General features: G+C 37.4%; 1 protein-coding gene and 1 pseudogene across 1 annotated transcript in view; both read right to left on the reverse strand.

Moving 5' to 3' along the window:
- Nucleotides 1-24659, reverse strand: part of COL14A1 (collagen type XIV alpha 1) — a 188524-nt gene that overhangs the window by 150116 nt on the left and 13749 nt on the right. The window contains exons 3-5 of the mRNA XM_015567409.1: nt 19112-19228; nt 14840-14983; nt 10298-10381 (exon numbers count right to left, since the gene is read on the reverse strand). Coding sequence (XP_015422895.1) covers nt 10298-10381; nt 14840-14983; nt 19112-19228 — 345 coding nt within the window. The remainder of the gene's footprint in view (nt 1-10297; nt 10382-14839; nt 14984-19111; nt 19229-24659) is intronic.
- LOC107183997 lies at nt 16681-17115 on the reverse strand (annotated as a pseudogene).

Here is a 24659-nt window from a genome sequence, read left to right on the forward strand (position 1 = left end):
CATGCTCAAAGTCATTAATCATCTAAGAGATGCTGTAAAAGAGAAAGAACTCTTACCATTCCCAACAGCATGGATGGACATGAAGGGCATTATGCTAAGTGAAACATGCCAGTCGGAGAAAGATAAATATCACATGATCTCACTCATTTGTGGAATTTAATGAACAACATAAACTGACGAACAAGGACTGATCCAGAGACGGAGAGGCATTGATTGGACTGTCGGGCCTTGGAGGGAAGGTAGGGGAGGGTGGGGGTAAGGGGGAAATATCAACCAAAGGACTTATATGCAAGCATATAGGCTTAACCAATGGACACAGACAACAAGGGGGTGAGGGCATGGGGGCGGATAGGGGGTAACATGGGGATAAGGATACATATGTAATATCTTAATCAATAAAAAAATATATTAAAAAAAAAAAGAACAGGATGCCCGGGGGCTGGAAAGCCCCAGCCTGCAGTGATTATGGGCAAGGTGCCAAGGGCAAACAGCTGTCTTTGCAACAAAGGAAAAGACTGTCTAATATACAGGGTAGGTCTATGCTTGACTACGTGAAAACCACCACTGTCGTGCACACAGAACCAAGATGCTAAAATGCTCTTACTGTGTCTAAGAACCCTTCAAAATTACAGGGTATTGTTAGTATCTTTAGCAGCATTCCTTCATACTGTAGGTTGTGTTTCCAAAAAAAACTAACTTCTCTGAATTTTCATATTAGGACTGGAGATCATGAATTGTGTATGTGTGTGTATGTGTGTGTGTGTGTGTGTGTTTCTTTGTGTCTTGCCAACTTCTTGAAATTGCCCAACAAGTCCCCAGTTTGTTTTCTAACATTAAATGATTATAAAACAATATTTGAAATATAATTTATGTAATAAAACCCAAAATGTATAAGTATTCATAAATAAATGGAATATTTTTTCCTGGAGAGAAAAAGAGTTGAATTACTATGATTGGGCTCCAGTGGTCAGCAAACCCATTAGTCAACAGAGCCAAATATCAACAGTACAACGATTGAAATTTCTTTTGAGAGCCAAATTTTTTAAACTTAAACTATATAGGTAGGTACATTGTTATTAACATAATTAGGGTACTCCTAAGGCTTAGGAAGAGCCACACTCACGGGGTCAAAGAGCCGCATGTGGCTCACTAGCCACAGTTTGCCGACCACAGGTAGGCAATTTAATCTATATCTCTGCACCTAGCAGGCTATATTTTTGCTAAAAAGTTCTTGGATTTTTTCCCCAGACATAAATATACATGGAATATCTAGATCCTTTTACCAGATGGGGAAAAAATATATTTGCCAATGAAATGCTCAGATACTCATATGGAAGCTATATAGTACAGCTCAATCCAAAGTTGATATATTACATTTTAAGGCAACATATTTCCCTTCTTTAATAACCAAATACAAAGCCACCATCAATTTGGGATACAATCCTACTATATCAGACCAAAATATTCTAAAACAGAATACTGCAAGAAATCATGGGATAAAAATTTATTTTTTAAAAATGATCAGGAAAATTGAAATTTGATGAAGCATTAAGAATCTGTTTCTCTCATTTTTAATAGGGAAACTTGCCTCAAATTGAGAGTAGCTTTCTTTCTTTTCCCAAACTATTGGGAATATTATTTCACTTTTGTGTTTGGGTACACTGAAGATAAGGTCTTAGAAATCTTTCTTTATGTAGAAGAGGACTGTGAAAACAGGTATTATCTATTTCAAAAATTTTCCAATAAAAATATTCTGTCTATTCAGCTCACTCAAGTCATTTTGACTTAGAGATATAAATTCTATATAGTTCCAAAGTAAGATAAAATTGACTATAAATTAGAAACTATCAAATTTAATATTACAATTTTGAAAGTTGCTCATAAAAAAACCTTAAAAAAATACATAAAGACAAGTTCCAACTGGAGAAGACATGTACAATATAAAAAAAACCTAAAAGAACAGTATCAAGAATATATCTTAAAAAACAGAAATAAAAATTTAGAGAATAAGAAAAATATATAGCCAATAAATGAATGAAGAGAATTGAAACTACATTGGTATCACAGTAATAAGAAAAATCAAGGTCACAATAATATACAATTTGTGCTCTTTCAGCTGAAAAAAAGATAACTTTAATACCATCTATAAGTGCTCCAAAGATAATGAGATATTTAGGTATATACTTAAAACATCTGCAGGATCTGTGTGCTGAAAATTACACTATTGATAGAAGAAATTAAAGAAGACATAAATAAATAAACAAATAAATAAATAAACAGGATTACCATGTTCATGGATTGGAAGGCTGAACATAGTTAAGATGCAATTATCTCCAAATTTATCTTTAGGTTTAATATGATTCCTACCAAACCTCAGAAAGACTTTTTTTTTTAGATATATAGTCAAGCTTTTTCTAAAATTTATATGGGAAGGCACAGACCCTGGAATAGCTAAAACAATCATGAAAAAGAATAAAGTGGAAAGAATTATTTTACCAGATATTTAGCCTACTAATTATACAGATATAGTACTCGGTATAGTCTAGTTTTTCAGAGGGATAAGCACATACATTAATAGAAAATAATAGAAAAGCCAAAAACAGACCTATACAAATATGCGCAACTATCTGATTTTAAATCTAAATACAGCTTTAGACAAATGTGCAAAATACTTCAACAGACAGTGCTGGAGCTACATGAAAACAAACAAATAAATTTGATCAAAACCTCATACTTTATACCCAAATTAATTCAAAGTGGATAATCAACTTAAATGTAGTAAGTAAAACTAAGAAACTTTAAAGAAAAAAAAATAGAAGAAAAGAGGATATACAGATGGCAAGTTTGCACATGAAAAGATGTTCAAACTGATAACTATCAGGAAAGTACAAATTAAAACCACCATAAGTTTTCACTGTACACACCTATCAAAATAACTAAAAATAAAACAGTAATAACAAGTGCTGGAAAATATGCGTAGAAACTGGATCACTTAGACATTGCTCATGGGGCTATAGAATGGTATAACTGCTCTGAAGACAGTTGGGCAGTTTCTTTTAAAAAGTATATGATAAAATTACCATATAAACAAACAATTGCACTCTTGGGCATTGATTCCAGAGAAATAAAAACTTACATTCACACACACACACACACACGCACACATGCACACACACACTCACACACACTGTACACAGATGTTCATAGCAGTTTTATTCATAATAGCCAAAATCTAAGTCTAGATGTCCTTCAAAGTCAATGGTTAAACATCCATACCATGTACTACTTCCTACTCAGTAATAAAAACAAAAGAACTACCAATACACACACCTGAAAGAAAAGAGCTAATCCCAAAAGATTACCTACTTCATGATTCCATTCATATAATACCATTTAAGTAAAAAAAAAAAAAACACACAAAAAAAAAATTTAGAAATTGAAGACCGATTCATGGTTGTCAGGAATTAAGGATGGAGGGTGGGAAGGAGATAGATGTGGTTATAAAGAGGCAACATACAGATATTTATGATGATAGAATTGTTCAGCATTTTGACTGTGTTTGTGGATACAAAAACACACACATGTGAAAAAATATACAGAACTAAATAAACACACTCAAATGGATACAAGTAAAATGGAAGAGATCTGAAAAAGTGACTGTATGTGGTCTTTTTTTAAATATATTTTATTGATTTTTTTACAGAGAGGAAGAGAGAGGGATAGAGAGTTAGAAACATCAATGAAAGAGAAACATCGATCAGCTGCCTTCTGCACACCCCCTACTGGGGATGTGCCCACAACCAAGGTATATGCCCTTGACCGGAATTGAACCTGGGACCCTTTAGTCCACAGGCCAATGCTCTATCCACTGAGCTAAACCGGTAAGGGCAGTATGTGGTCTTTAGCAAAAGACAATTCTGAAAATACAGGTAATGTTAAAAAATAAATAAAAAGCTAAGCCACTGAATGCAGTCAAAGGAGAGCATCCAATATACAGGCTACAACACAAACATCGTAACATTTGGAAGGAATTATCCCCATTATATTCTATACCTTCTGGAGGTGCATGAAGAGGCGGCTTTGGAAAGCTAACCATGTGCCAACATTCTATTTCTGAAAGTTATGTGCATCATTATATTCAAGCTCACCTGCCTCTCTTTAACTGCTTCTGCATTTGTACCTGTTTTGTTGTACCACCACCTGGACTATTCGATTTGTTTCCATTCCTATCTCCCGGACTATGAAAGGTAAGAGGTAAGCTTAAGAGGTAAGAAATTTGTGTTTTCTCTTCTGATCCCTTTTGTCTGGCTCAGCTCTTGGCATGTAGCTCATCAATGAATGTGAACTACATTGAACTGTGCTGTTGAAAAAGAATTCCTCTTCTTACGTAGTAATTCATCTGCCTGGCAGGGCCCTAGAAAAATGGACCATGATGGCTGAATTAAATGTGGTCTCTCCAGCTCCAGGACTCCACTGGGAAAGTGGGTTACAGTTATTTAGGGAGTAGGGAGTTGGTATCGGCTTTGCCTATCTTCCTTGATACTTTTCCAATGCTGGAGGCAAAGCTGAATGAAAGGCGAGCATTTGCTATTTTTACTCACGTTATTTTAATATACAATCAGAACAACCTCACAATAATTTTCCCCAGCATTAGTCTGATTCTTTTAGTGGCTCTGGATTATTTTTTCTATGCCACTAGCAAAATATCTAGGTATACCATTCATAAACCAAGACATCTGAAGGAAAACTGTGGTCACAGGACAATTTTGCACTTAAGTTCCAAGTTTTCAAACCAAGAGCTCGCTCTCAAGATTGGCTTCAGCTGCATCACTGGATTTTTTTTAAGCTAGTGGTTCTAAAAGGGTGTGTTGTTTTTTTAATACATTGGCATATCTAATACAACATTTTTGTGGAGAGCCATTAATTGTTCTCATTTTTCAGAAAATGAAATTGAGGTTCAGACAGACGAGTGAATGGCTTAGTGGTTACTGGCAGAGCCTGAACTGGATAGCAGGACTTCTAAATGTTTGGTCCAATATGCCTTTTCCATCATACCACACTACCAATACCATAGAAGATGTCCTCACATAATGGATGGCCACTAGTTACCTGTTGGATTCATGTTACAATTTGTCCATCTAGCAGATGGGGAGCAGGAGTCTGATTTCACATCCATCAGAGTGAACTTAGTACTCATTAGTCCAGTCTGGGAGTAGATTTACCTTTCATAGCATCCCTGACGGCTGACTACCAATCCAAAACAGCACTTCCCATCACTCTCTTCTCTTACTCTGCTATATTTTTTTTTTGCAGAACTTCTTTTTTTTTAAATATGTTTTTATTGATTTTAGAGAGAGAGGAAGGGAGAAGGATAGAGAGATAGAAACATCATTGATCGACTGCCTCCTGCATACCCCCTACTGGGGATCGAGCCCACAACCTGGGCATGCCTTGACTGGGGATGGAACCAGCCACCTCTTGGTTCATAGGTCAATGCTCAACCACTAAGTCACACCAGCTGGACACTGGCAGAACTTCTTACTTCTAAGAAATCTATTACATAGTGATGGTTAATTTTGTGTGTCAACATGACTAATCCACGCAGTGCCCGGACATTTGGTTAAACATTATTCTGAGTGTGTCTGTGTTTTTGGATGAGATTCACATTTGAATCTGTAGATTAAGTAAAGCAGATGGCCCTCCCTAATGTGGGTGGCCCTCATCCAACTGACTGAAGACCTGAATAGAACAAAAAGGCTGAGTAAAAGGGAACTGCTCCTGCCTGGCTGCCTTCAGCTGTAACATTGGACTAGACCTGCAACACTGGTCTTCTTGGATATGGAACCTGCCAGTGTTCAGGCTGGAACTTAGAGGAGGAGCTCTCCTGGGTGTCCAGCTTGCCAGCTGCAAATTGTGGGGCTTCCTAGCCTCCGTAATTATGAGGCAATTTCTTACAATAAATCTCTTTCCATATGTATATGGATCCTATTTCCATATGGAGAATCCTGATTAATGCATACAGTTATTTATTTACTGACTATGGTAGACACTTTTCATTGCTTTCTTTTTTTACAAGAATGGAATGACCTACCATTTCATGACTGCTTTCATCAGATGCTCTTTGCATATATCTTTGCCATTTAAGCCAGATATTAATGCTTTCAGATAGAAGTTCTCCTCTTTCCATTAAAAAAAGAAAGCTTAAGTAATTTGAACGGTTAAATAACTTGCATCACACACTGGGCAGGTAGAAAAGTTGGGATTAAAATCCAGAAATGACTCCATAGCCTGAACCACTTAGCTATTGAGCTATTCAACTCTTATCATAGAAAAATATTTGAAAGGAAAGAAAGGAGAAATGGAGGGAGGAAGAGAGGGAAAGGGAGGGAAGAAAGGGAGAAAAAAAAAGGAGGGAGAAAAAAGTAAGGGAGGAAAGATTGCCAAGCCTAGCAATTACAGATAGACTGAAATCAAAGTTATACCCACTTGTGCTATATCCAACCTGGGATAAATAACATCATGACAACTTGCAGATGTGAGACGCCGAATCCCTAAACTTCAGCCAAAAGAACATTTCCGTCGCTCAGAGCCCTGCATCTCAAGAGTAACTGGCAATCCAGTAAACATCACATTTCTCCTTTGCTCATAAACTGCAAGGTTCTTGGAGAGGACATGACAGCTGTCTTCAAATATTAAAAGGGCTGTCATACAAAAGGGGGATTAAGAGTGTTCTGTATGCCCACAAGGAGACAGATTTCAACTCAATTCAAGAAATATCTTTCTAACAGTCGAGATTTCCATAGACCACTGCCTTGGAAAACAATGAGATCTTTGTCAATAAAAGCAGATGCTGGTCAACCCTTGATGGCATGGATAAAGAGCCTCAACCATCTTCTCAATTGCTTGAGCTACATGGCTCTCAAAGTACCTTCCAACTCTAAATTTTTAAGATTATCTCTTCCCTCCTTCACCTACCAAGTTAAGCCTAAACTATTCACTGTGCTCTTCAAAGCTCTCCATAACTCAACTCCACTTGATCCGTATTTATTTCTCACTTTCCTGTAATGAAATTCCTCTTATTCCCCCAAACAACATTCCCTGAGACTGTGGACTCTGTTTTTATCCCCATTGCCTTTAGCATCTCTTCCTGTCTACCCTCTCCAAATTCTACCTACCACAATATAAGATACCTAAATGGGTTTTATTTCCTTTGAAAGTATATGGTCCTTTTTAAATATTTTTATATAAAGTTTGCTCTAAAAGTTTATTTGTACAATTCTCTGGTTTATTTCCTATTTATCATAAATTAATACTAACCCAACAAAAGGTGCTTTGCCTAACCATCACTATTTAAAAATAAAACTTCCTCATCTCCAGAAGCTAGTGTATTACATTTGCAATTATTTTCAGCTCTGATCTGACTATATGATTTGAACATGATTTTACTGTATGTTTACCTTGGTTGTTCAAGGTGATTTTTTGAAATATACAACCACTCAATCATCCCTGTTATTCCAATTTCTCAATAACAAACAGATCCTGACATTTTGCAATTTCTAAGGCTGAAACACCTGTTTAATTTGATACCAACAGTCAGCCCTGCAGGTATAGAAACAAGATGTTTAACAGAAAATTCTTAGACAAGAAAAAACGGTATCCATCAGACAAGTCCAAGCATACCTATGAGGCACAGACTCTGCCAAAATCTATAGCAGAGCTCATAGTTGAAAAGTATCTGATTAAAAAGAAAAAAATATATATGCTACAAGTTCTCTTAAAAATGAGAACATTTGAAAACTTATTTAATGCAGAGCTATGATTTCTTACCACTGGAGCATTCATAGGTTTAGAATAATAAAATTTGCTGGAGGCCAACAGAAAAAGGTGTCAAAATCCTTTAAAACTGTCTTAGCAAGAGAGGTTGTAGGGGGGGGAGAAAACTGGGGGTCTGTTGCTAAGAGAATCCCATCCCCTTGCCCTCAGGGAAATCTTATAATTTTATGCACAGGTATAATGCAAGTGTTCCAACAATTATTTTCTGAATGACTGATTCTGTCTCATGTGTTTTTGAATTCTTGAAAACATAAATTTAATATAGAAAAAAGGGGCTATAATGAACCCTGTAATATGGGTATAAGGTAGACATAAGATCCAATAAGATAAATGATAGGTAGGTAGAGGAATAATGGTGTGTGTGTGTGTGTGTGTGTGTGTGTGTGTGTGTGTGTGTGTTCATGTGTATGTATTTTCAGCTAAGTGTGCTTAGAAGCATTGACAATCTAGAAGCAATAAGCACATATCTAGTTGAATCAACCCACATATTGATTTCTAAGTATAATTTTTCATGGAAAGAAACAGGACTCCTTGAAGATATGATTAATTTCAGGGTGAAGCCGAGAAAGATAATTGAGAAAAAGAATATTTGAAGAGCTAATGGTTGAGAATTTTCCAGAATTAGTGAAAGATACATCTTTATTCTGGGAGCACAAAAATGTCTACAACTGGACTCATTGTAGTGAAACAACAGAACACTAAAAACAAAGGACACACAGCCTGAAAAGCATCCAAAGAGAACACAGACAACACTTGAAAAGGAGTAACATTTATACTGACAACAGACTTGTCAAAAATAGAAGGCAGAACATAGTGAAATATCTTCTAAATGATTAGAGACAAAATTCAACCTAGTACCCAGCTAATTCTTCAACAGAGTATGGGTGAATATATTTTTGTATGAGTAAAATGAGTTTACCACCACACATCTTCCCTAAAGGAAACTGAACACACAGAGAAGGTCAGAGATACCAATGGAATGATGAGCAAAGAAATTTTTAAACATGAGAAATTTTAGACAATGACTTAATATAATAGTTATAATACTTTGGTGAGACAAAAATAAATAAAAATTAATGTATATTTCATGAATTGTGTAAAATATAGACACTAGATAATTAAAGTATTGTAAAATTGTGTATTGATTAGTTATAAACTTTGATTTTTGTATGCATATTAAAAGTTTCATTAAAATCATACAAAGAAACACAAAAGGACTGAAAACCTTCTAGGTGAGTAGAGAGGAAAATATATTTTTTAAAACTTGATCAATTCTAAATAAATAAGGCACACGGGGGGAGCTTAGGAAATGGCAATAACATGGAAAATTCTCAAAGTGACAAAGCGATGCACAGAACAGGAAATGCAATATGGCAGACCATATGGACATTTGTATATTCACAAAAATGTAACTGGAAATTCATGCCATAGGTTGAAAGAAACGGGGGCAAATTATAAAAATTACATTTTTAGCTATTAGTAGGTAACATTTTTAGTAGACCATTTATTTGTCTTTCTATTCACTGAATGTTAACCAGAAATTTGTTGTGTATCAGAAACTGCTAGATACTGAGTCAATAAGGAGCAAAAACAGACACAATTCTTGCTCTCTTGGATCTCACAGTCTAGTAGGGAAGGCAACCATTCAAATTACAAGTAAATAGGAAATTACAACTGCAACAAATGCTGTTAAAAGAAATTAGTTGTTGCATGAGGGCCTGTAATAGAGGAGGAAGGTTAAGAAATATTTAGGAGAAAGTAATGAATGAACTTAGCTTTGAAAGGGGAAAAATATATTTAAGCAGAGCAGTGATGTGGGGAGTGTTCCATGAAGAGAGTGCACAGGTGCTATGGTTGTATGGGAGAGACCAGGGTCCTTAAAGAATTTGAAAAGAAGCCAGTGGGTAGAAAGCATTCAGTTGTTAGATGAGGGAGGAAAGGAAGGTAGGTTTGTTATGAGATATCGCCTTAGAGGTCTTGCTAAGGATTCTGGCCTCTATTCTAAGAGCAATAGGAAGCTATTGAGTAGGTTCTAAGGTGTGTGTAGGGAGAAAATAGGGTCAGATCTATTTAAAAGACTGCTCTAATTTCTGGGTAGAGAACTCATTGAGATTTTGCATAAAAAATAAATACTGCAAAAAAAAAATACTGCATGCCAAGAAAGAAATGGAACCTTAGCCGAGTGTTGGCAATAGACATGGAAAGAAATGAACAGATTCTGTCGGTATTTCAATAGAAAATAAATTCGCTAGAACTTGGGAGGCGTATTGAATACAGGAAAGTAAGGGAGAGGGACGTGTTGACAGTTATTATGTGTGACGAAGGAAGGGGGAGTGAAATGGGGCTGAGGAAGATTTTCACATTAGATCCCATCTTCTGATGGGACCAACAGCTACATGTGTGTGCACTGCCTGAGTAATTAAAACAACTCAGCCCGCAATATAAGCAAATTTTAAAAACTGACCTTCTGGTACAGATGGTTTATTCCCATTTACTTTGTCCACCTTGACTCTGGTTTTTGGTTCCTTTCTTTTTTCCAAATCTTTAACTGGAAGAAAAGTAGAAATACAGCAACATGTTATGTCAAAGTCTAAAAGAAAATATTCAATGAGTTTTACTAAAACCATTGCAAATATTGAGGGTACTAAGTAGAAATTAGCTCCATGATAGAATCTCATTCCCAAAGATTGGAAGAACTATTTTTGCACCTTTGTCATGATAAGGTATTGAATACACTTAAGAAATTACTTTGATCAAATACTCACTATGGCCAGATGTAGCAAATAAATTTAATCCTTCAAAACTGCTATAAAATAAGCATGATTATCATACATGAGGGAATGAAGGACCAAGAGGCCAAAAACTAAAAGAAAAAATTCTCATAAAACCATAAAGTGTAGGCACAGGATTCAAGCCATATCTTCAGGTCTCTGGACAAGACCTATGAGTTGGCCCCTGTTCTAGAAAGATCTTAGCCATGGCTATCCTCATTTGGACCTGTTCTATCTACAATAGAAAGTGGAGAACCCCCATAATATTTTCCTTTCAAACTCAAAACAAGCTTTCCTAGTAATAAACAGTAGTATTTCTTTATCACTTTCATTATGAAATATTCAGGTACCCAAAATGCCCTTGGTCCTTCAATCCATTCAGTCCAATGAACTCCATTAGTTTTACTTTCCATTGCTTAAAACACCACAGGAGCTTTCCTCCTACTGTTGTTGGAACCTTAAGTTGTTTGAATCAGTGAAACCACCACCAAATGGCAATGGTTTCTGAACAAATGCCCTGTAAAAAGGCATAAGTGATCTGATGGCAAGACATTTCATTTAATTGTTGCATTCACTTCTCAGAAATCAGCAAATTTATTGGAGGATAGGCTATGCAGGGAAGCAGACTGGTACAGCCACTGTGGAAAGCAGAATGGAGTTACCCCAAAAAATTAAAAATGGAACTGCCTTATGACCTAGCCATTCCACTTCTTGGAATATATCCAAAGTAGACTCATACATATAGAGAACAGACAGTTGTCAGAGGGGAGAGGGGTGGCAGGGCTAGGTGAAAAAGGTGATGGAATTAAGCAAAAAAATAAAAAACAACTCATAGACATAGACAACAGTATGGTGATTTCCAGACTTTGAAAGACAAGCAAGATTTTGCAGGCAGAGATAAGCAAAATGCCATTCTAAGTGAGGGAGGTAGAAGAGGGCAATAGGGGAATTAATGGTGATAGAAGGAGACTTGACTTTGGGTGGTGAACACAAACCCACAATACAAATGATACACAAATGATATATTAAAAAAAAACAGTACACTTGGGCCCAGCCAGTATGGATCAGTGGTTGAGCATCGACCCATGAACCAAGAGGTCACGGGATCAATATCCGGACAGGGTACATGCCTGGGTTGTGGGCTCCATCCCCTGTAGGGGCCATGCAGGAGACAGCCAATTGATGTTTCTCATTGTTGTTTCTATTTCTCTATCCCTCTCCCTCTCTCTCTAAAAAAAAATCAATAAAATACAATATTATTGACAATATTCCCAAGTTATACATTATATTCCTGTGACTTATTTAATTTATAACTGGATGCTTGTACCTCTTAGTCCCCTTCACCTTTTCACACATCCCCCAATCCACTCCCCTCTGGAAACCACCAGTTTGTTCTCTGTATCTATGAGTCTGTTTCTGTTTTGTTTTGTTTGTTCATTTGTGTTTTTTTAGATTGCACATATAAGTGAAATCATATGATATTTGTCTTATTTCACTTAGCATTAAGTCCACCCATGTTGTCCAAATAGCAAGATTTCATTTTTTTTATGGCTGAGTAATATTTCAGTGTGTGTGTGTACCACATTTTTATCTAATTGGTGTGTGTGTGTGTGTGTGTGTGTGTGTGTGTGTGTGTGTTCTTTATCTACCAATGGACACTTAGGTTGCTTCCATATCTTGCTATTATAAATAACAGTGCAATGAAGATAGGGGTGCATAATTCTTTTAGAATTAGTGTTTTTGTTTTCTTCAGATAGATACTCAGATGTGGAACTGCTGGGTTATATGGAATACCCCATTCTTTAAATTCTTTTTTTCCCTTGGGTTTTACAAAGGCATTATCCTCAGATTTTTTGCATTCCTCTGAACCCTCCTTAACATTCTCATTCTTTGGGTCTTTTTTCTGCTTCCATTCCTAAAACATGATATACTAAATTTTCCTTGCATCTCAGTATGCCCCACCTACAATTTTATCATCTCACAAGTTTAATTTTCACCCTTCTTCAGATAATTTCCAAACCTACATCTTCAAACCCACCCACACATAGGCCATGGCTTCTGACTGCTTAAATCCTCTGTAAAAAAAAAAAAATCTGCAACTTTAATATGAGAAAAATTATGCTGAGCAGTGCAGAAAGTACAACTAGGTTTAAGAAAGAATAATTCCAAAGACTCAAGAAACGTCACTGGGAAAATGACATTTGAGCCAGGCTTTGAAAAACGAGCAAGATTTTGCAGGCAGAGATAAGCAAAATGCCACTCCAAAGAGGAAATGGTGGCTGAAAAGAAAGTTTTCCAAAACAGGGTCATTGACCAGTTAATAAGTGAACGAGAAAAAATAACAGTCATTTGGGCCACTGGGTCACATATAAATAAGATGTAATACATATGTCACACGAAACTGCTGTTTCCCTCACGCAGGAGGGAAATCAGTAGAAAACAGACTATAAAGCAAAGTGGCATTAATCATAATAATAGCTACTGTGCGCCTTACTATGTGCGGAACTGAGCGAACCCACACGATAGCAGGCACATGTCATCACCCCCACTCGCAGATGACGACACTAAGGCTAGACATGGTTGAATTGTTTGGTCAAATACACACACCAGACATGCCTTTTTGTTTTCAAAGCAAAAGGACTATTTCTTAAGCTTCCCTGTCTCATAAGATGGATTTATAAAGAATTTCATTCACTACACAATTCCAAACCTATATTCTCAGGATTTGTCTGGATCATCATTTCCCTGGACCCACCCATGAAAATTTTCCAGGGAAGGGAAAACAGGCTTTAGCTCCATCTCACAGGGAGCAAAAATGTAACTGAAATGCAAAGTGGAAAAGGAAGCCATCCAACGAAGTTACTGTAACCTCATTCTTACAAACTATTATTTGGGAAGAACTAGTCTCTCTATCCTGCCAATACAAACAACATAGCTAAAAAATATAAGCTTACATATAATTTATGCAACGAAGCAGTTAGACTGTTCCACTAAGATAATTTCAGCAGAGCTAAGTGAGCTGAAAACAAAGGCATATTCTTTTACGTGTTTAGAGTAAATAGCTGTTGGGAAACCTTTTAAAGGCCACCTGTGTTTCTTAGGCTGCCCAGTCAGTGAAATCAGTAATCACAATACCTTCAGACTATTGTAAAGTGATCATTTCTCCTTGTCCCTTTTACTGCTTCTCACAAACTTGAAGACAAGTTATTTTGCTTATTCATGTAGGAATGTCAGAGGCCAGCAACGAAGGCGCCGTGCCAGTAAGCTGAGACAGAAGGCTGTTTTATATTGAAAATGACATTAAAATCCTTTCTCTGGGCTTCCAGACAATGCAAATTTCAAAACAATGTAACATTTCAAACGTTTGTATGCCCTGCTGACAGAAGGACTTACCAATCATCTTTGTTTAGAAGTTTTAAGAGGTAGCAGGTTAACAAAAGTTGTAGAGGTGGTTTTTTTTTAATTAAAAAAATCACAAAATATGTCTCATAAAACATTTATTAGAAGAGAAAGAAAAAAGGGAGGGAGAGATAGAAAATCAGATAAACACTGCTGCACCCTCAGTTCTAGAACCCATGGGTGCAGACACAGAATGGGCTGCCTCCGAGCTTTCTGCCCTATTCTAGAATGTCTCTGCATGCCCCACACTTTCTCTGTTTGCACAACTTATTACTCAAGGCCTAGTTCAAATATGAAGCCATACTCTCTTCCCACCCTGTATAGAGTCCTGAATCTCTCTCTCTCTAAGACTTACCATGTTGCATTTGTTCACAAATCTGTTTATCACGGGACCTAGCCAACATACATGTCAACTGATTAGTTATTGGAAAGGATTAAATTCCCTGTTGTATAGTTTGGTTTTGTAAAGACTGGATTGGCACTTAGTAGGGATACTATAGAGGAGGTATATGCATCATCCATTCAGTCATTTGCTAAATATTTAGTGAGCACCTATTCTATGCAAGGTAGATAAATGTCTGGGGAAGCCTCAGCAGACATTGTCATGGATAGCACTTGAAAACTAAAACTTAAAGAATAGTGAATGGGTGAAGCAAGAGGCAGAAGAAGAGTAATAGTGATAGAAGGAGCTCATGGAAGATTGTGCAGAATGTCTTTTAAGATCTCTTCAAATCTAAACAATTGAGATTTTTAACCTGCTCCGATATTTACCACAGACTCAGACTCAGAGCTGGGACAGATCCCATGGCGGCACTTTAAGACCTGTAAATACGTACTTCTAAATTGACCTTGGGCTGGCTTGCTTTCTTTGTCTTTATTGTGTGCAATAAGTTGAACTGTGTAATTCTGGTCTGGCATAAGACCTTGAATTATTGCTTTTGTTGCAGTGTTCTGGAGATTCAGCTGATTGGTTTTTCCACCTATAATAAAACAGAAAGATAAATCAGTTCTAAAAAGATGGTTAACTGTGTACATTAAGAGATTTTACTAACCATCAAGATTTTTAAAAGGGGAAGACATCTAAAAATATATATCATAGTATGTATGTGCATAGCATTTAATTTCAATATACTTTTTATTTTCATTTTCAGTTTTACTCCTTGCATGAGAAAATTTAAGCACAGGTTTCAGTTGTCTAAATTCAATAAAAACACCGTCATAAAAACCTGTCATCATAACACCCTATTGCCTTTTTTCACTAGGGGAAACCATAGTACCATACTAGAAGACAGGAAGCTGTCAACATCAGATATACTCTTCAAGTTAAGAATTTCCCTTAAAAGTGAAAGGGAAGATATGGGCAGACTGAATGTAATTATCTATGCTGGAATTTTTCCTATGGCCTTTCTAATGTGAGTCAAAGCATCCTTGAAGCACTCGCAACTTAATGACCTTAAATCTGAGCATCACTGGCTCAGGATGTTGAAGGAACCACTCATTACCTGGCTACTTAAAAAGCCTGGTTCATGAAAAGATTTCAAGCCCCCATTATCTCTCCATCAAATTAGACTGACATCTAAGGCTTTCCTAAAAATGCTATGGATTAAATACTCAATCTTCTATTCAAAATTTCAAATAGACCCTTCTCTAATTTCTGGCAGCATTTACTATGTCTGAGAAAAGGGAAATTAATTTAAAGCATCTGCCCCTTTAGAAGTAGTAGCAAAAAAAAGTAGCAGCAAAAAATAGCCTGAAATTTGCTGGCTTAATAAAACATAACACAGATTATGTTTTAATCATCTATAATATAAAAGTATAATATGCTAATCAGACTGGATAGCTGAACAACCTTCTGGATGTCCTTCCGGACAAAGCCACGATGGTGGGGGCCAAGGCAGAGATGGTTAGGGACGATCAGGCAGGAGATGAGTGGTTAGGGGCAATCAGGCAGGCAGGCAGAGGCAGTTAGGGGAGATCAGACAGGCAGGTAGGCAAGCATTTAGGGGCAGTCAGGCAGGCATGGATCAGGCCTAAACCAGCAGTTGGACATCCCCTGAGGGGTCCCGGATTGTGAGAGGGTGTAGGCCGGGCTGAGGGACACACCCCCACCCCATGCACAAATTTCATGCACAGGGCCTCTAGTATTCTAATAAAAAATTAATGACTTTAAGTCTGAAATGCCATGCTACTATCATCCATGCCTCCTACTACTCAAAGGCAGAACTGAGCCTTTCTCTTGTCAAAACCCATTTCCTTAAATGCATTTGTGTCCGAGATGTTAAGTTTTGGTTTCCTGAACTTCTATCAATCAAAACTCATCTACAACAAAAAAAAATTATCTTAGAAAACTGTACATTAGAATCCCTCTCTGAGAGGCATAGGGTGTATTCTTTTAAAGGCTTTGAGAATCCTGCAATAAAAAAGCTTTAAACTCTGTTTAAAATATCACTCCTCAAATTTATTTGACCATTAAACTATTTGGTTGTATAATAGCTATTAGCATCCTGCAGGGTACTGTGGAAGACACTTTAGGAGAAATTAGTATAAAAATACTTGGAACATGTCTTGTAGTGCTAAAATGCCTACAAACACTTTATGACTAGATGTACTTACTACCCTTTATTTTATTTTAGTTTTGTATTTGTGGACATTTTAACGAACTTCCCACCATGTAGCTTCAAGCTACCAGGACACAGGCTCTACCAACACCCTGACTCTTCTCCTCAGCTCTTTGCTAAAGAACTTGGCCTTCACAATGACAGGCTGCTTTGGGAGCCTTCCCTCCCCCAGAACTTTGTAGTAGCCCAATTGCACCACATCAATGATAGGAGCAGCTCCAGTCTTGCTTTTGGCAGCATTTCCCCATGTCTGCTCACTGACCAGGGTCCACAGTTTATCAAGGTTGACAGTTGGGCAGAAGCTCTGGTTCCTCTTTAAGTGGCAATGCCTCATACCAACTTTCCCAAAGTAACCTGGCGAAGGTGATCCTGTGATAATGCAAGCCACCAGCATTACCTCAGCCCCCCGGCTGCCTCCTGTGCTTGCCAATGAGGCCATGGCCATGGCTCACGTGGCCCCAAAGTTTTCAGGTCTTCCTCAGTCTGGAAGCCATGTTGGTAAGAGGGAGGCTCTTGTGAAGTCTCTCGAGGTAGGGCCTTGCTACCCTTTTTATTTACTCAAGTTATTTTATGTTTGATCAAGGAGATGCCAGAGTGTCAAGACTGTCTTATTCAATTGGGAAGTACATTAGGTCACTGAGGAAAACAAACCCAGTATTCACAAAGAAATAATTTGCTTCCATCCTCAACTTTTATTTTGTCACTGGAGGTGTGGGAGCAAGAGTTGGAGATCTTTTGTTCCTCAGTGGCACCTGCTTGGGGTGCTTCATAGTTTGGTATGATCAGCAATTAATCAGGAAAAGTTAACACACTGATGACCTGGATAAAAAATTTACCTTTCAAGATCGGACATGGGAAATTCTCAGCGGTACCACATATTAGCAATTAATATTTTGACCTTTAGAGTCATACTAATGTTCAAGAATCTCTTACACTGAAATTTCCCAGAATGGCTTAATTTAGAAAACAAGCTATATTTTTTAAAGTCAGAGTTATTTCAAAATTGGGCTATGTTCCAAAAGGAAAACTCTGAACCAAACAGAGTTTGAGAAGAAAATATTGCTTTCTACAAGTGAACCACTTTGTCAGCCCACAGGGGGAAAGCTGCCATCTGTGTGGTAGCACTAAACCCAAAGTCATTCCAAGAAGCCTGTATATAATATTTGTTAATAAAAAGAAGGTTACTTTTTAGTCACACAGCAGGAAGCCAGGTATTCTATCTGCTTGTTGTTTTTAAATTTTAAATCCGCTCTCAGGTAAGTGGTCCAGGCTTATGAACAACACACCATCTCTCTGCCTGATTAAATGAGTTGGGCAAAGGTCTCCAATGGAAAAGTAGTCCACCTCCACAAAACCATCTTTATCACCAATAAAGGAAAAAATATTATGTTTATATAAATATACATTATACAAATATGTTATTATTGAGTATTTATTATGTACTATATGAAAATGGATCCTAGCCCTAGCTGGATTGGTCAGTGGATACAGCATCAGACTGTGGACTGAAAGGTCCCAGGTTCGATTCCGGTCAAGGGAACATGCCCGGGTTGCGGGCTTGATCCCCAGTTGGGGATGTGCAGGAGGCAGCCAATCAATGATTTTCTTTCATCACTGATATTTCTATCTCTCTCTCCCTCTCCCTTTCTCTCTGAAATCAATAAAAATATGTTAAAAAAGAAAACAGATCCTAGAAGAAATGAGAGCTGACAGATATATGAAAGAGCATCTTTTACATAACTATTTTATCTTCATGATCAATAAATTTAACTTTGCTTTTCCTGCTTTATCACTTATTTTTATAATATCTACTTAGCTTATATAATTTTAACTTATAGTTGCTGAATATATTATATCAAGTTAATTAATCACAATGTACTCAACCAGTCACAACTATTGGCCATCAGATATAGGGTATTTCATTTTATTTTATTTTATTTTTGTCAATCCTTACCCGAGGACATTTTTTTTCCATTGACTTTAAGAGAGAGTGGAAGGGAGGGGGAAAGAGAGAAACACCAATGTGAGAAAGACACCTAGAATGGTTGTCTCCTGCTTCCACCCCAACCCGGGCTGGGGATCCAGCCTGCAACCAAGGTACACGCCCTTGACCAGAACTGAATGAAAGACCCCTCAGTCCAAGGGCCAATGCTCTAACCACTGAGAAAAACTGGCTAGGGCCAGATGTATGGTATTTTTTTAAGTGTCCTTAGAATGAAAGTATTCACCTTATGTTGAAACAGTCATTGTAAGAATTTTTGATAGCCTGAAATTTCGCCTGAGGAGAACTAGGGAGGGTGGGGGCAATGGTCCTTCTTTGGACTTTGGGAATATTACTTTCTTAATTAGAAGGCAAGATGTCAAGCTCAAATATTAAATTAATAAAAAATATTTTCAGATGCCTTTAGAGCAACATTTAGCACTACACTTTTTTAGTTACCTATGTGTACAGATTGCTATACTCTAGAAAACACAGTTGATAGTTTTTACCTGAGGCTGGTGTCACAAGAAGTTTGTATCCACCAAATTTCCCTCTTGGAGCCTTCCATGAAATCTGTATACTATCATGAGATAACACATTATATCTTAATCGTGTGGGTGGAGCCACTGTAAAGGAAAAACAAAAAATGATTAAATGTTGAAACACTTAAACCACCATTTAAAGTAAACTGCAAAGTCAACGTAATATATTCAAAGTACATAAGACTTCTTCAGCCTCAAAATGTGCTCTTTCGACAACCCCCTTAATGAATTAATCCGTTTGCAAAACAACACAAACCTAAGAGCATTTGTTTCTTTCTCAAGAGATGAGCATTTGTCAAACAGTACAGACCTCGTGACAAAGAATTATAACTTAGGGTTAGAATTTAATACTCTAACCTAGTTTAAAAATTGAAGCCACTCTTGTAAAATGCTTTCACTATGTTACAAAGATGATTGTTTCTTCTCTGAACATGTGAGCTGCGTTAGTCAACTAACTCTAGTAGGCCCTGTTTTGTGCCTTTAGGCTTTTCACTTTAGTAAGCCAATATTCGTTATAATGGGATCATTTAAGAAGACTGTTATGGACATATGATAGTCATGAGACCTGCATTTAAAACCACTTGAGAGAAAAATTGTAAAGAACCAAATTTTTTTTAAAAAGACCAAATACAAGATAGTTATGTTTTACAAACTTTGATTTATCCTTCAAGTGTAGCTGATTTATACCTTTCAGAATGATACACAGCACATGGTCATGAATCATTCCAGTATATTTCATCTGTTCTGATAGCTCACAAAATGGGTAGGTCTATATTACATTTTGTGTAACTCTTTTGAACTTCAAAACATATTTTTTGAATGCGATATCAATGTTACAGAATTTCAAAAGAAATTATATAATATCTACATTGGTTTGTCAAAAGAAAAAAAGGCTAATGTTTAACAGAAAAATTTAGCACTTATTACCCACTTTTATGCCCAGCCTTTCTTTCTCACTTTAGGAAACAGAGTGTGAGGAAAGGAAGCAAACACTCTTCTTTTTTATTGAATGTATTGGTATGACACTGGTTAATAAAATTATTTAGATTTCAGGTGTACAATTCTGTATTATATCATCTATATATTATATCGTGTGTTCACCACCCTAAATCAAATCAGGTTTCCTTCCATCACCATTTATCCTTCCTTTACCTTCTTCTACCTCCCCTTACCCCCCTTTCCCACTGGTTATCACCATACTGTTGTCTGTGTTTATGAATTTTTATGGGTTTTTGCTTAATCCCTTCACCTTTTTCACCCAGCCCTCCTACCCACTCCCATGACGGCAGGTATGCAGTTTGAACATTGATGTGATTTCCGGTTCTGTCACTTAGATAACCTTGAGCCAGTGACTGTTTCTCCCAAAGCCTTATTTTTTGTAAGGTGACAGCAATACTTTCTGCCCATGATAGATGACATTAAACATGACAATGGATATAACACACTATAATAGGCGGTCAATAAATGTTGGCTTCCCTTCCCCATTACATCATCTGATGGGTAATCTCAGAAGTTCATTTAATCCTCACAAAAAATGCATTGCCACCACAATCTTATTTATAAGGAAACCAACGAGAAGCAAAGAGACTTGCCCAAGTTCACATTCTGGTGAATGACAATTTCTGACCACAGACAAAATGCTGCTTCTTTGGGAGGAGATCCATATTAAGAAGTCACCCTTCTCTGAGCTAGATGAATGAGTAATTCACTTCCCTACAAACTATCCACTCATCTGAAAGCAGTCAGCACAGAAGGACACAATTTTAAGAGCACCATTCTCTTTCTCATTGGCCTTTTCGACCTCTCAGTAGAGAATGCCAGCCATGCAAAACAAGACATTAGCTTCCCATTCTCAATTTGACATGAATGGAAGAGTTTACATTTCTCTGGATTGTGGGAAAATATGGATTCGTCATAAGAACAATGACTTTGAAATAGAAGAGGAAGGTGGTTAACGTGAACATTTGGATGAAGAGAGAAACTATTATTTTGCACAGTCTGAAACTCGGGGAGAAAAATCTATGTATAGACAAGTTCTTATTACTTATGGAAGAAAAATAAAAAAAATTTGAACAACATATCAAGTTTCTGAGCCATATCTTTTCAGTGGGCCGATAGCCATCATGGGCCAACCTTATTGCAAAGTTTTGCATGAATGCACTGATGAAAGAAAGCTGGAGAGCCTGGGAGCCATCAGGTGGAAGAAGATAACTAGCAGGATGGAGGCTTCAGTCCAGGCAGTTCCAAGAGGGTCAACCAATTCTGTCAGCACCCCAGGAGTGCTGACATCTCAAGGAGGGCAAAGAAGTTAACAACATTCGGGCCTCCTAGGTTAAAGATTAGAAATCTTTATAGCCCTTTCTACCCAGGCTGCAATTCTTTAAAGTTGGTCTGAGTTTATAGCCTGTTGTTTATAGCTAACCTTCTGAATCTAATGAGAACGTAATGAGGATAAGCCTGACCATGCCCTGACACCAGAGCATGCTCGACAACACCGATAGTGCTCCAGAACCCGGAGTGGCACTGGCTTCCACCGAACTACTCAGAGAAATGGATTGGGAAGCAAAACCTTCCTTAATATTCAAATCCATCAATACTGAACCCTTAAAACAATTTACAAATGATTCATATGACTGCAGTCCCATTACAACTGTTAGCAAATAGCAATACCAGCATTTTCTTTTATCAAGGGACCACATCTATTGCCTATGTAAGCATAAATGCTCTCAAAATCATTAAAAGAAAACGCTGGAGCCTACCTGGCTTGGCTCAGTGGATAGAGCGTCAGCCTGTGGACCGAAGCAGGGTCCCAGGTTTGATTCCAGTCAAGGGCATGTACCTCAGTTGTAGACTTATTCCCCTTCTCCCCTCCCCGTTTGGGCCCTGGTCAGGGCTCACGCAGGAGGCAACCAATCGATGTGTTTCTCTCACATAGGTGTTTCTCTGTCTTTCCCTCTCTATTCCACTCTCCCTAAAAATCAATGGAAAAATATCCTTGGGTGAGGATTAACAAAATAAAAATTATGAATAAATAAATAAATAGAAAATCTTAGACACAAAGTTCACATTTCCTTTATTTTGTTGCCTTTAGGGGGAAACACTGAAAAGAAGAAATGCTAGTTAAGAAAGAAAGAAGCATGAGGTCAGATTTATGAACTTCACAGTTAGCTCCTTCTTCCTTGTATAGGAGGCACTGGGGCTCATTCCAAAGCCAGGGCAGCAAGATTGACAGCAATACTGTAAGTCCACTGTAAAAATAATTGTTCTTATCTCATGAATATTTAATGCCAGACCCACGATTTTTCTTTTTATGAGTACAAAGCTTCTATACATATACTTAACTTGCAGCAATAATTATAAATGCTTGCATGAACTCGACTCAAAGCCCTAAGCTTTTTAAAAAGACAAAAATCAAGTGTAAAGCTTGATGTCTGGCCCACACCAAGAACCAAGAGCAAGCCAACAAACTCATTCTTTGTATGGTGAAGTCAGACTTCCTGTGTGGGATTGGGCCAAATATAACATTTGTGAATATATGCACTTCATCCCAGAGGGGGTTTGAGGAGGAAGACCAAGGAGGGTCCATTGGATATCTTCTTCTCTAGGATTAGACTTGTTACTTCCCTCTTTTTAAGAGGGAAGATTTTCTTTAAACCCCAAGAATTTCATTGCAATAATTCTCATAGAAGTCAAATCTAGTGGGCAAAAAAGGAACGTTTATGTGTTTACATTGAAGCTTCACTGTTATTCGGTACTTTGGAAATTTTATTTCATAATAAAGTCCAAATTTGGACTTTATTAAAGGGCTACTAGTAATTCTCTGTCCTCCCTTCCTATTTTCTTTTCCTCCTTTCTTCCTACCTTTCTTTCGTCCTTCTTTCCTTCTTCCTTCCTTTATTAATGTTAACTCAACTCAACTGAAATCTTGCTGTTTTGACAAGTGACAACCTATGCAAAGGTTTGCTTCCAGTGAAATATTCTCATTGATTTCTTGAAACACCGCTTTTCACACAGGAACACTGAAATGCAGATCCTCTGTTCTCCACTCCCCATAATCACCTCCCCTCTTCCTTTCCTAGCAGCACCTTGGTTTTCTTCCAAAAAAACAACACTCCCTTTGCACTACATGGGGCCCTGGCTATGCTATCAATCAGCCATCCTCCCCTGGCTCAGGGGTAGGAAGGAGGTCAGGCTGACTCGCCCAAGAATCTGTCCAAAGATGGAAGGATGGAAAATAGGTCCAGTCATTTCATTCCAAAGACATGCCCTAAAAAAAAAAAAGGTCATTACTTCTAGAAACTATATCCAGGATGTTCCCAGAATCCTATCCTTTTCAAAGTTTAATTTTATAACTTTAATTTTATGAGCTACTTCATTACCTACAGTAAGTACATTTTTTGCTTAAATTGGCCAGAGTAAGTTTCTTTTATTTGGCACCAAACATCCCTGACTGATAGAGATGGAGCAGAATGGGCACTGAGAGCATTTTCCCCTTCAAAACATAGTGTAGGGTGCTATGTCAATGGAACAACATTATATTTATTAAGTAATAGACCTTTAAGCAGCAGAGAAGTATTTGGCTAACTTTTCCAAATGATCTAAAAACAACCTCATACAAACAATACCAACAAAAAAACCTTAGTGTTGTTGTTGTTGTTTTAACCTCAGCCATTTTTTCAATTACATGCACTGCCCAAATGTTCCATAAATAGAAAAATTAAAAATAGAGAGAAATTTACTGTGGGATATGCTACAGGCTTCTTTTATCTTGCTGGGGACCTCATATGTTATAATTTCATGATCCATTATAAAAATGCCGAAAACAGAAGTAAGGAAAATATTCTCAACTTCCAAACATGTTTGACTACTAATAACAGCAAATAACATGTGTAAATATGTTAACACAGAGGTCTTTATAAAGTTAAATCTAGCCCCGATGCAAAGTCTCCAATTTTATGTGCCTTGAGGTTTTTAAATGACAGTTGCTTTACCTTCAGCGGTTCCTTCTTGTAACCACCCAACACAAACATTGCTAGAACCAAGTACAGATTTACTGCGAAATTCTGAGAAAGTTTTGGTGCCACCATTCTGTCATGCTATACTAGTACACAGTTTTTGCCCCTGCAGCCAGCACAACATTATTTTTTCTGTGTTCCAGCTCATTTAACAACTTGTCCTAAAAAGACGATGCTGGACTAACCCAAATACCAACAGTTATTTGAGCCAATGTGGTTTCACGTTCTCTGGAGAGGGAAAGTACTTCATAAAAAGACTCACCTGAAGAACCACTAGATCAGTGGTTTGCAACCTTCTGGCCCTTTATTTATTTTTTTAATTAAATCTTTATTGTTCAGATTATTACATTTGTTCCTCTTTTTCCCCCCCATAACTCCCCTCCTCCCAGTTCCTGCCCCACCCTCCGCCCTCACTCCCCACGCACTGTCCTCATCCATAGGTGCACGATTTTTGTCCAGTCTCTTTTGGCATCTCCCACACCCCTTTCCCCCCCAAGAAT

This window comes from Myotis davidii, unplaced genomic scaffold (genome assembly GCF_000327345.1).
Source record: "Myotis davidii unplaced genomic scaffold, ASM32734v1 scaffold1, whole genome shotgun sequence".
In the NCBI taxonomy this organism is placed as follows: domain Eukaryota; kingdom Metazoa; phylum Chordata; class Mammalia; order Chiroptera; family Vespertilionidae; genus Myotis; species Myotis davidii.